General features: G+C 43.4%; 1 protein-coding gene across 2 annotated transcripts in view; it reads left to right on the top strand.

The window, feature by feature from the left end:
- cd247 (CD247 molecule) overlaps positions 1-13,630 on the top strand; it is a 151,873-nt gene that overhangs the window by 107,966 nt on the left and 30,277 nt on the right. For both annotated transcript variants that reach the window (XM_078232973.1, XM_078232972.1), the window contains exon 2: positions 9,284-9,387. In XM_078232973.1, coding sequence (XP_078089099.1) covers positions 9,295-9,387 — 93 coding nt within the window. In that variant the 5' untranslated portion in view covers positions 9,284-9,294. The remainder of the gene's footprint in view (positions 1-9,283; positions 9,388-13,630) is intronic.

The raw sequence follows: 13,630 nt of genomic DNA, 5'->3' as shown, positions 1-13,630 counted from the left end.
CAATGTAAAATAATGGTGACAATTCTAAAGGGGGTGCAGGAACAAAGGTATCTGGCTGTTTATGTGCATAATAATTGAAGGTGGAAGGACAGGTTGAGAGTACAGTTGATAAAGTGTACAGCATCCTGAGCTTTATTAATAGGGGCATAGAGTACAAGATCAAAGAGATTATGCTGAATTTAAAGTTAAAGTTTATTTATTAGTCACAAGCAGGCTTACATTAACACTGCAATGAAGTTACTGTGAAAATCCCCTAATCAACACACTCTAGCACCCGTTTGGGTACACTGAGGCAGAATGTAACATAGCCAATCCACCTGCTGTGTACATCGTTGGACTGTGGGAGGAAACTGGAGCATCCGAAGGAAACCCACGCAGACACGGGGAGAATGTGCAAACTCCACACTGACAGTGAGCCAAGCCGGGAATCGAATCCAGGTCCCTGGCACTGTGAGGCAGCAGTGCTAACCACTGTGCCACCATGGCGCCCCCTTGCAAAGTATTAACCTGCATTAATTTGCATAGCATACTAGTTCAGTCTCAGCCAGAGTATTGCATCCAGTTCTGGGCGCTGCATTTTAGTAAGGATGTGAAATCATTGGAGAGAATGCAGAAAAGATTGACGGGAATGGTCCCCAGGGATGAGGAACTTCAGTTAGGAAAATAGATTCGCAAAGTTGGGACTGTTTTACTTGAGGAAAAAAGATTGAGAGATGTGACAGAAATATTCCTGCTGCTGTCAGACGTTTGAATAGACCTACCTTGTATGAAGCTGATCTTTCTTTACACCCTAGCTATGACTGTAACACTACATTCTGCACTCTCTTGTTTCCTTATCTATGAATGGTATGTTTTGTCTGTATAGTGCGCAAGAAACAATACTTTTCACTGTATGTTAATACAGGTGACAATAATAAATCAAATCAAATCAAAAGAACAAAAGAACAAAGAACAATACAGCACAGGAACAGGCCCTTCGGCCCTCCAAGCCCGCGCCGCTCCCTGGTCCAAACTAGACCATTCTTTTGTATCCCTCCATTCCCACTCCGTTCATGTGGCTATCTAGATAAGTCTTAAATGTTCCCAGTGTGTCCGCCTCCACCACCTTGCCCAGCAGCGCATTACAGGCCCCCACCACTGAGCCATTTCTCTCCACTTGTATAAACTGGGGCCATTACCGTGGATACTGAGATCTGTCACCATCTTCCACACGTTTCCACATCCAAGTGGATGTGTTTAATAGTTTGGCTGCACTCGAAGTAGAAAAGTCACTGATCCAGATGGGATGCATCTTAGTAACAGGGGTGAGCAGAAGAGAAATAGGGTTAGGTTCGTACCTGTCGGTCCTGGTGGTGGTGAGGTTGGGGAAGTGATGGCTCCGAGAAGTGGCTGAAGGGCCCACAGCATCACTTTGCTGCCGTTTCCAATGTCACCTCTGCAAAATGTGAAGCAAATCCATAGATTTCGAGCATAGTGCCACAGGTATTCACATGTTTCCAGCCCTGACCCAGTCAGAGTACACAATTGTCAGTGAGAAAGAAAGGTTTGAAAACATCAGGATTATTATTAACAATATGCGTAGCCAATGAAAACTGTGGGCATTTGAACAGTAAAACATGTCTGCCATTTTGAGAAGATACTGAACTGGAGGAGGCCTGATTTTAATGAACTGTAAAAGGACCTGACCCAGGTGGACCTGGAAACAGAGACTTGTGGATAAAGCGGTCAATGAAAAATGGGAGGCCTTCGAAGAGGCAATGGCTCATCGTGTACAGAGTAGGCACATTCTTATGAAGATGAAGACTTTTCTTCCTAGGGTAGAAAAGTCAAGTACTCGGGGACATTGGTTTAAGGTGCATGGGGAAATGTTTAGAGGAGATGTGTGAGGCAAGTGTTTTTACACAGAGGGTGGTGAATGTCTGGAACGCGCTGCCCGGGGAGATGGTGGGAGCAGGTACGATAGCGACATTTAAGGGGCAACTAGACGAATACATGAATAGGATGGGAATGGGAGGATACGGACTCCATAAGTGCATACGGTTTTAGTTTAGGCAGGCACCATGATCGGCGCAGGCTTGGAGGGCTGAAGGGCCTGTTCCTGTGCTGTACTTTTCTTTGAAGGGGAAGGGAAAGCCATCCAAAGCTAGGACTCCATTGATGGTTAAGGATATAGAAATTAAAAATGAAACAGAAAATGAGGATTCTGATAAATGTCAGGGGCATAACAAAATAGAGAATCAAGAGGTTTACTGAAAGTATAGGTTTGTGGGTAGCATAAAAGGAATAGACAGAAACTTTACATTACACCTCTCATGACCACAGAATGTCCCGAAGTGTTTTACAGCCAATGACGTATTTAAGCATGGTTACTGTTGTCGTGTTGGAAATGTAGCCGGCTCTTTCTGCACAGCAAGATCCCACAAGCGGCCATGTGATAATGAGCAAAATAGCTGTTTTTGTGATATTGCGGGATAATTATTGAGGGATAAGGCAGTGGGATAACACCCTTACTCTTCATCAAAATAGCATCTTCTGCTGTTCAGGTTGCTGTTAAATAAAAATAAGTCATTTCCTTTTTATGAAATTTAAGAGTAAGCTGGAGTGAGATCATGTGCTGTACCTCAATTTGACATCTATTTGTGCCCTATTTCCCCTTCTGGTCACCTCATGAGCTGGTTGCTCTCCTTAGAAAGCCAATGACAGCCTCCAAAATGGCTGCCACCAGCCTTTTGGTAGACTGGCAGCTCCCACCTCCTTGAGTCAATAGATGCCTCTAATTGGGTGCCAAGCTCACCTCCTGTCCAATCATCCCATTTACAGTTAAAAATAGTTTCAGAAGAGCCACACAGTTCATGCACGGAATGGGGACCTGGAATTCATTTGTGTATCAGCTTCCCCAGCCTGCTTCAAAAATCCAGACCTATGACTCAGAGGCGGGAGTGCTATCAACTGTTCTACTGCCTGAACTGCAACATTGAAGTATTTTATAAACATACAAATAGAGCCATAGAGTCATAGAGGTTTACAGCATGGAGACAGGCCCTTCGGCCCAACTTATCCTTGCCGCCCTTTTTTTAAACCACTAAGCTAGTCCCAATTGCCTGTGTTTGGCCCGTATCCCTCTATACCCACCTTACCCATGTAACTATCTAAATGCTTTTCAAAATATAAAGGCAGTTAAGGAAAAAATGTTTGGAAACCAAAAATGATATCATCTTGGCATGAAGGCATGGCCGGAGTACTAAATGAATATTTGGCAATTTGTATTCATAAAATAAGAGGATGCTACAAATATCATAGAAAAGTGGGCTGGTGAGGGTGCAGTGTGCTAGTGCTGGGGAAATAGGTAGTGGAGGTGCTTAAAAGGTTGGCTGCACTCAAAGTAGAAAAGTCACTGGTCTAGATGGGATGCATCTTAGATCGCTAAGGGAAGTAAGGGTAGAATTAGTGGAGGCCGTAACCACAATGCCTCCTTGAATATGGAAGTGGTACCAATGGATTGAAAGGTTGCAAATATTACATCCTATAAAAGCTAGGGGATACGGCTAAACGTAGTGACTATAGGCCAGTCCGCCCTACGTCAGCGGTGGGGAAATGTTCAAGGATGGTAGAGTGGGAGAACATTGGAAATTGGTAAGTGTCAGCCAGCGTGGATTTTTAAAGATAAATTGTCCGTGCTGGACTGGAGAAATAGATAGACATATGGCAGACGAAACTTAATACAGAGAAGTGTGACATAATGTATTCTGGTACAAAGATTGAAATCAGGCAATATAAACAAATGTAGAATTTAAAAACAGAAATCCGGGAGTTATCCACACAAGTCTCTGAAACCGGCAGGACAAGCTGAGAAGTCTTTTAAAAAGCTTATGAAACCCTTGGGTTTACCAATAAAGAGACATGGAGTACAAAAGCAAGAAAGTTACGCTATAAACCCTTATAGATCACTGAAGTTGGAGTATTAAATCCAACTCTGGGCCTTTAGGAAAGATGAGCATGCAGAGGAAATGTATTAGAATTGACCCAGGGATGAGGAATAGGAGTTATGTGGAGAAATGAGAGAAGTTGGGATTGTCTTCCATCCAGCAGAGAAGGCTGGCAGGAGGTTTAATGCGGGTGTTTAAAACATGGAGGGATTTTGATTAGAGTACACTGGGAGAAATTGTTTGCGCTGGCAGGAGAGTTGGCTAACAAAAGGACACAGATTGAAGGCAATTGCCAAAAGAGGCAAAGAGGTGATCTGATGAATTTTTTTTTTAAAAGTTGCTGTGACCTGAAATTCGCTACCTCAAAGGATGGTGGAAGCAGCTTCAATAGAATTTTCAAACAGAAGCTGGACAAACACTTGAAGGAGAGTCAATTGAAGAGACATGCGGAAAGGGCAGCTTGGTGGGATAACTGAAGATCTCTTTCAAACAGAAATGCATTGGACCAAGTGACCTCATTCTAGGCTGTGTGACTCTAATACGTGTAGTTGGATGCTCTCTATAGCATAATCTGTCTGCTGAAGAAAGCAACAGTCAGCTAAACATACCGTCTCTGTATTTCCGGCCACTTTGATGGACAGGTTTAATCAAGGACACAAGTTAAAAAGACTAGCAGCGAGGAGCCAGGGACATAACACCATTATTTTGTAAAAGGATGTGGTTGCTTGAGCATAAAAAACCCATTGTTCAGGTTTCCTGAGTAGCTTTGAAAGTATATGTTTCTCCAATCATATAACAACGAGATATGTGCTTTATCTGTGCAATGTCAATTACTATATATTTATACTGTATATATTCACAATGAATGTTTTTTAAGGTTCTACATACAATGATGAATAGCCAACAGTGATTCAGAGCTTATTTAATTGAGGGATTTTCGTGGTATAAGCTGTAGGAAAGAAGCCCAACCTGATTTCAACACATTACAGTTTTGGAACCTTTATGCTTTGCTTTTTGAAGATGGCTGAATGTCAGACTGGCTCTACTGAAACACTAACATTCTGACAGACAAGAAGCCAGGAGCTAGCAGCACAGGGGCATCCTGCAACATTACACGAACAGCATTCAGCAAATTCTGATACGCCTTTAAACATTTAAGGTTAATTAATCCTGTTTCTCTGAAACATTAATGGGGTGCAGCCGTACGGAAAACAACAATACAACTCCAGCTGTGCACATGACATTCTCAAATATGATTTATATAGAAAGATTAAAATCTCTCCGAACAGCTTCCTGTCTTAGAGTATGTCCCAGAGAATTAACCCTTCCAGTTTAGCCTCTGACTCAGATAGTCTTACGAAAATCTCCCAGGTTACATTCAATTTGCCTCTTTCATATCTTTTGACCAAAACGATGATCTGTGATTTCTGAGCCCTAAGCTTTTACCGGCTTGGGATTTCCTTAGGGAATCTCCAGCAGGACATCAGCGGACCTCCTCTCCTAGAGAAATAGCAGATGATTAAACTTGGCTGTTGATGTGGTTTCTGCGGGATTTTCGCCAAAGTTAAAGTGGGAGATCAAGAGAGAACCAAGTGGAAATTCAGAACTGTAGTTCTTGTAGTATTTGTGACTGTGGGACAATAAGCTCAGCGGCCATCTGGAATCAAGAACCAACCCAAATGATGGCATCATTCACCTACATCTCTAAATATTACTCTTTGTAGGCAGTGCACTCCTGATTTTGATAATAGAAATGTTTCTGGTTTAATGTGCTTACCTAGTTAACTGCAGAGCTAAACCTTCCTGAGGTAACGAATCTAAGATGGAGCGAAGGGAAGGATGCTACAATCAGCCGACAAACTCCTGGTTTAGGAAAAGGAGGGCAATACCCAGTGCTTCCAACTGGGATTCTTATGTATGGGTAGGCTTGGTCTTGGATATGATGTCTCAGCAGTTGTATAGTCTGCCGGCACTCCCCACCAAGGTTTGCACTGGAGTAATGGGCATTTTGTGAGGTTAAATGATGGTTCTCGGTCTTCCATTAAAGGAGGAAAAGAAAGATAATCTGGAGGAAGAAATTTCAAGTTAGTACAATGCTTGCAATGCTTGCGGTCTCTTAGTTCTCAACCTGGTGGGTTGAAAAGGACGTAGAGGCAGAACGAGACCGCAGGCTGGAAAAAACAGAATCAATAGGCCAAAATAAATGTAATTTGAATAATACTGATATATAGAGGTTCTTTGCATTTGGTTCAGTCCACACAGCGCCCCTTTTCTCAGCATACACCCACACACACTTCGTTATCACTTCAATTTAGGCTCCACCACATATTTCCTCCCCCATCGAGGTTTAGATGACCCACTCTCTCTTCTCCAGTGGTTCAAAACCATCGATTCCCATTCGCGGTGAACTCCTTTGATGACTCAAATTTGCTCTTTCGGTTCCCTGTGCTTCTTCAGGGGGCAACCCATTTCCTTCCTCCCCCTCTCCTGGAGCCACCAGCCAACAGAAAAGAGAAAAAAAGGAAGAAAAGGAGATGGTCAACACTGCTTTTTAATTCAGAAAGTCCAGTGCAGTGGTTGGAACTGATAGTCCTGATTTCCAGGTATGTTTAGGGAGGGTAAGTGTTGGTGGGACAGATGGGGGTTCCCCATGGACTGTGCAGCATGAGGCCACAGCTATTTTAACTCAAATTGTTCTTGGGAAGTGAGCATTCTCAGCCATGCCGGACCACCTCTAGTCCCTTTCAGAAGTGGTAGCCAGCTGCCATCTTGAACCGTTACAGTCCATGTGGTGTAGGTACAACCACAATGCTGTTACGAAGGAAGTTCCAGATTATTAACTCAGTGGCAGTGAAGGAGCGATGATATCGTTAAAGTCAGGGTGGTTCTGACGTGGAAGAAACTTGCAATTAGTGGTGATCCCATGTGTCTTCTGTCCTGCTGCTTCTGGGTCGTAAAGGTTGCAGATTTGGAAGAATGCTGTGAAAGCAGCCTTCGTGAATCTTGTAGATGGTACACACCACTATCACTATGTGTCAGTGGTGGAGAGAGTCAATGTTTAAAGTGGTGGATGGGGTGCTTTGTCCTGGATGGTGTTGCGCTTCTTGTTGTCGGAGCCATGTTCACCCAGGCAGGTGAAGAGTATTCCATCACACTCTTGGCTTGTGCCTTGTGAATGGTGAGGTGGCTCTGGGAAGTCAGAAGTTGAGTTACTTGCAGCAGAATTACCCGTCTATGAGCTTCTCTTGTAGCCACAGTATTTATAGGGCTGCTCCAGCTGGTATTAACTGAACAGCTGGCGGGGGGCTTGACATGGAGGGGCATGACAAGCTGCTTGCAGACTCCTGGGGGAGGCCCCTCATTCAAAAGTACTTAGTACGAGGTACAAAGCTACCCTGATTGAGGAGCCTGGCAAAGGAAAGGGGCTATCCACTGAGAACCACACACCTGTCCTTGCTGCTGACCCCTCTCTAATGCCCTCCCTGCATTACCCCTGCAACTCCTCTCCCGCCATCATTCAACTGTGACCTGGGATCCAGCGGGGATACTAGGCCTCAGGTGAATGTCAGGCCAATAGCAGCCATCACCTCCTTGATGGCACAGCCATTGAATAAAGCTGCCAACTTCTAATGTGCTGGCAGCCCTCAGCAGGCGGACCTCCATTCTGAGGTCCTTGAGAAGGCCCACTCCTGTCCAGTTAAGCGCCCGAGTGACACTAATACAGCGTGCTTGCTCCATTAGAGGCAACTGAAGCTCTTACCAGCTGTTCAGTCAATGGGCAAGACGCTCATCACCTCCACTAAATGTCACCCAAATAACTGCCAATAAATTGCACAAATATAAGGACCATATTTCAACAGCACCTTCCAAACTCGTGACCTCTACCACCTAGAAGGACAAGGGCAACAGACACATGGGAACACCACCACCTGAAAATTCCCCTCCAAGCCTCACACCATTCTGACTTGGAACCGTACCACCGTTCCTTCCCAGTCAAATTCCTGAAGTCCCTTCCTAACAGCACTGCAGGCATATCTATCCCAGATGGGTTGCAGTGGTTCCAGAAAGCAGCTCACCGCCATCTTCTCGAGGTCGATTAGGAATGGGTGGCAAATGCTGGTGGTGCCAATGATGCGAATAAAGCAGTGATGCAATTAGAAAAATAGACACCAAGCCAAAAAGGGAAATATTGGGAGAGATGATCACATCCGTGATCAGTGAAGGTTGTAAGAAGTGGGCTGAAAGAATAGAAGAAGAGTTGGTTAGGTTTAGAGTGAATGACAGGGCACAGGGTTTAGGTGGCTGAACTGCCAAAGATGGGGTGAAGTAGGGAAGGTTATACAAGAGTCAGAGAAATGGAGAGTCCAGAAGGAGTCACAGAGATAGGCGTGAGCAAGCCCATGAATAGATAGAAACAGGAGGATGAGAATTTTCAATTTGTGGAGTTGGCGAACTGAGGGCTAATATAGCTCAGAGAGAATAGGATTGAGAGGTGACTGAGATTGCTGCAGGTTAGGATACAGGCAGAATTTAGGACAGGTGTAAATTTAGGATAAGTTTAGGACAAGTGTAAATTTATAGAATATGTGGAGAGTTGTTTGGAATGATGAGGGTGAATGAGAGTCTCAGCAGAAGACAGGATAATGCAAGGGAAGGGAATGGACTCACTAGGCTATTAATTCAGAATCTCAGATAATGTTCTGGGGACCCAGGTTCGAATCCCGCCACGGCAGATATCTGGAATTAAGCCTCTACTGATGACCATGAAACCATTGTTGATTATTGGAAAAACCCATCTGGTTCACGTATGTCCTTTAAGAAAGGAAATCTGATCTGGCCTACATGTGACTCCAAACCCACAGCAACGTGGCTGATTCTCAACTGCTTTCGGGCAACTAGGGATGGATAATAAATGCTGGCCTGCCAGCGACGCCCATGTCCCACCACTGAATAGGAAAAGGGACAGAAACAGATGATATTACAGACATGGGCAGGAAAAGCCCATCAAGCCTACCCCCTGTACAGTGGGCCTTCCCCAATAGGGGGAAGATATCTCCACAAACAATCCTTGTTCTTCACGTTAATTTTAGAAATTCCTAAGGCAATCTACTTTATACCTGGCTGTGTACATTGTCTTCAGAGATCATTAACTCGATCACGATGATCAACAGATAGCAACTGAGAAAACAATCGTCACATTCATCAAGGTAGTTTTCAATATTCAATGAACATATCTGTTGCAAGCTTAACCTGGATACTGGGGATATTTAGTAAAGAAAGATCCAGATATCAATTAAGAGCAAAAATAAACACTTGGAAAAATGGCTGAGCGGGTTTTCTGTTTGTAATTTTGACAGATGCTGAAGCTATGAGCTTGAATGACCCTAAGTGGTGTTATATTCTGGATGGAATACTCTTTGTGTATGGGATTATAATCACCGGTCTCTACTTTAAACTCAGGGTAAGTCATTTACCATTATCTGCTATTGTTGAGTTTTAGAGGAACCATTACTTAAATATTTGTTATAAATGAAGAATTGTGCATATGGATCCAGTTTATTAAAGTTTATTTTGAAGTTTATTTATTAGTGTCACAAGTAGGCTTACATTAATACTGCAATGAAGTTACTGTGAAAATCCCCTAGTCGCCCACTCTGGCACCTGTTCGGGTACACTGAGGGAGAATTTAGCATGGCCAATGCACCTAACCCGCACATCTTTCTGACTGGGGGATGAAACCAAAGCACCCGGAGGAAACCCACACAGACACAAGTCACAAGTAAGGCTTACATTAACACTGCAATGAAGTTACTGTGAAATTCCCTAGTTGCCACTAGGGAGAATGTGCAGACAGTGACCCAGGAAGCCGGGAATTGAACCCAGGTCCCTGGCGCTGTGAGGCAGCAGTGCTAACCAATGTGCCACTGTGCCATTCGACAGCATCATTGCGAACGTTTTTCTAACGTACTGACGATGTACAGGTTGAAACTGTATGGGGAGCAAATCAATCAACATTGCTGAGTTAATTCAGGTGCAGTATTCCCAGTGGATACTGCAATCTGAATGCTGATGTCTTGATGTTCTGCAGCATTGAGTGGTAGAGCACAGCACCCCATGGTTCCCCGATGAAATAACCCAGGAGGTGGGGCTCTCAGGCTACCTTGGGTAATGTGAATTTGGTCATCTGACTTGAAACAAGGAGTCACAGCAAAAATACATTTGAAATGTAGCAGTAATCTCTTTCAATTCCTCCAATTACTCTATAGATGGTTCAAACAATGTGAATGTGGCTCTAAACACATAAAGCATTATTTTTTAATTAGATATATTTTTCATTTCTTCTGCTTTATTGCAGCATGATTTAGACCTGCTGGTTTCTTCTTCTCCCCAAGGCATCTGTGGCAATTACTAGCACAGAAAGAACATTTATCCTGAGGTTTCAGTGCTTCACCTCTTCCCCAAGCTTTACATTTACAAAACCACACAGATTAAAACTACATTTGTCTAAAAACAGAAAGGGGATGATTGCCCATTCACCAATGGGAATATTTTATTCCCTTCTTGGTGCAGGTTATAAACTCTGATCAGATCCAGGGCTTCATGATCAGTCACCAAACAATTAGCACGTTCATTTTACCATGAAAACACGTCTTAGTACATTGCGTCACAAACCAGGAATAGCACGAGTGTCAATGAAAGAAAATACTTATTGTCGTGTATTCGTGTTATTTCTCGAGTTTCCTCACTAACAGCTTTGCAGTGGAACAGGGCACTTTAAGAGCCATCAGTTCTTTGCAGGGAAAACAGACAGTCTATTTTAGCAGCCTGTAGAGTTAACATCTTTTCAATAAAGCTCTTCATTTGTTTGAGCCTTCGAGTCCTACCTATTAAAACCGCCACATAGAAATCCGGCCCCGAGGCGATCGGACCAAACTTGCAGCCACTCCAAAAGAAAAAAAAGTGGGAAAAGTCCGTCAGCGTTGTAGATACTGGCCAGCAGAATAAATAATTGGAATCATTGCTACACGAAAGCTGGTGACGGGGTGCCAAACAACACTCTCAGCAACCAGAGGAACCAAAAAATAATCGGAGATTCTGGAGAAAACAACTTCGGAATAAAGCTCACCACGTGCTCTGCCCGGAGAGGTCTAGAACAGCACCGAGGGCAGCAAGGCTTTCCTCCGGTTTCTTCCCACGGTCTGAAAGACGTGCTGGTTAGGTACATTGACCCGAACAGGCGCCGGAGTGTGGTGACTAGGGGAATTTCACAGTAACTTCATTGCAGCGTTAATGTAAGCCTTACTTGTGACTAATAAATAAACTTTTTGAAGGAAGGTACCCTGCAACAATGAGTTGAGAGCTGGAGTGTGTTGCAAAACACAAAGGGACACAGGCAGAGCTCAGGCTTATTTTGTTTTGGGGAATAAGGAAGCGACGCAGTGTTAAAAATTACATGGCACATTGTGCTCACGCAGGTCCTTTCCATAGTAAAAATGGCAGGGCTATTTGATGCCGTGGAACCGTTCGATGAGAATACAAAATGATGGAGCCCATATACAGAGAGATTTGACTATTTTGTTCAAGCAAGCAAGATTGCAGCAAATATAGTTGTCCCAACTTACTGCGCATAATGGGAGGAAAAGTATTTAACCTCCTGAGAAGTCAGCCAGAAAAACCAGGCACGAAAACCTACAATGAAATAGTGGAAATATTGCAGGGCACTATTTACTAAAAACTTTAGTCATCGCAGAAAGATTTAGGTTCCATAACTGCAATCAACAAGCAGGTGAATCCATCACACAGTTTGTAGCTACCTTGAAAAGACTGGCCCAACCCTCTGAATTTGGGGATGTCTTGAATGACACCATTAGAGATAGATATGTTTGTGGCTTAAGGAGCAAGGCTATTCAAAAATTGTTGTTAACAGAAAGCCACCTAACCTTAAAGAAAATTTTGGAAGTTGCTGTATCTATGGAAATAGCAGCCAAAGAAGCTCAACAGTTAAGTTTGAGCACAAGATTTCATAAGGCGTCAGCTGAAAACCAAACATAGACATAGACTCACAATTGCCATTGGTGTGCAAAAACCGAGCATATAGCAGCAGAATGTCGATGCAATTATATCATGTGCAGGAATTGTGTCAATAAAGGGCCACATTGAATGCACCTATTGGAAAAAGAAACAAGTTTCAGGACAGAGTTATATAAAGCAAAACTGAATGCATCAAATGGAACGTCAAATAAAGGAAAATGTATCCATGCGGCACAAAAAGGGGCAAAAAAGGACTCGAGTCACAATCTGAAGATGAATTGTCGTTAAATGTACAACCTGTCCTGGTCCCTCCACACTGACGCTATAGTTAAGAAAGCCCACCAATGCCTCTATCTTCTCAGGAAGCTAAGGAAATTCAGCATGTCTACTACGGCTCTCATCAACTTAGACCGGTGCACAATAGAAAGCATTCTTTCTGGTTGCATTACAGCTTGGTATGGTTCCTGCTCTGCCCAAGACCGCAAGGAACTACAAAAGGTCGTGAATGTAGCCCAATCCAAAAGTCAAGCAAGATGCTTAAAGGCAAAGTCAGTGCCGTACGCAATCAGACCCTAAGGTATAGGCAGAATTAAAGTGGCTGGTCAAAGTGGGAGTCCTCCAACCTGTTAATGTGAGTGATTGGGCCACACTGATAGTACCCGTGATGAAGAGAGATGGAATGGTATGCATTTGTGACAATTTTTAAAATGATTATCAATCCAGTACTCTGTGCAGGATTGATAGTGACTTTCTTTGATTGATGATTTATTCGCTGGATTGGCTGAAGGCCAACACTTCAGTAAAGTTGCCCTTAGCCAAGCTTATCTCCAGATGAATGTGGATCCAGATTCACAACAATATTTGACAATCGTGACACACAAAGGGCTATTCAGATATAAAAGATTTTGACTCGGCATCAAGTCCGTACCTGCATTGTTTCAACATGCCATGGGTCAAATTCTAATGGATTAGAAGGATTGCAGTGTTACTTAGACAATATCTTAGTTACTGGGAAGCATGACGAAGAACATCTCCACAACCTAGATGCCACACTCCAGAGGCCAGAAAATTATGGATTAAGAGTCCAGAAAGATAAATGTGAATTTTTCCAACCTTCGATCGAATATCCCAGGTCATGTCAGAGAAGCAAAGGGACTGCACAAGTCACTTTCGAAAATCAAAGCCATTACAGAGGTATCTGACTTCAAAACGTCAATCAACTTCAATCTTTTTTGGGTTTACTAAATTATTTTGAGAGGTTTGTCCCTAACCTAGCTATTGTTCTTAAATTTTTACACAACTTATTGTGGCAAATCAGAAAAACGAAGTGGGTGGATCAGTGCACAGCAGGCTTCGTACAAGCTAAGGAGGCACCACTCAAGTCAAAAGACCGGGCACACTTTGATCTGAATTTACCTTCACAACTGGCAAGTGACGCATCACCACAAGGAGTGGGGCGGTGGTTTCCCACATGATACTCACAGGTGAAGAGAAGCCAATAGCTTTGAATAAGTCAGAAATCAATAGATAGAGAGGGAAGACTCAGGAATCATTTTCAGAATAAAACCATTTGTGAGGTAATTTACTTTATTGACAGACCGTCATCCTCCTACAATGACATTTGGGCCTCATACCGGGATTCCATCAGTGGCAGCGAGTCGGATGCAGAGATG

The sequence above is a fragment of the Mustelus asterias genome, chromosome 17 (assembly GCF_964213995.1).
Source record: "Mustelus asterias chromosome 17, sMusAst1.hap1.1, whole genome shotgun sequence".
In the NCBI taxonomy this organism is placed as follows: domain Eukaryota; kingdom Metazoa; phylum Chordata; class Chondrichthyes; order Carcharhiniformes; family Triakidae; genus Mustelus; species Mustelus asterias.
Note: the sequence above shows the minus strand (reverse complement) of the source record. Positions and strands in the feature narration are given on the sequence as shown.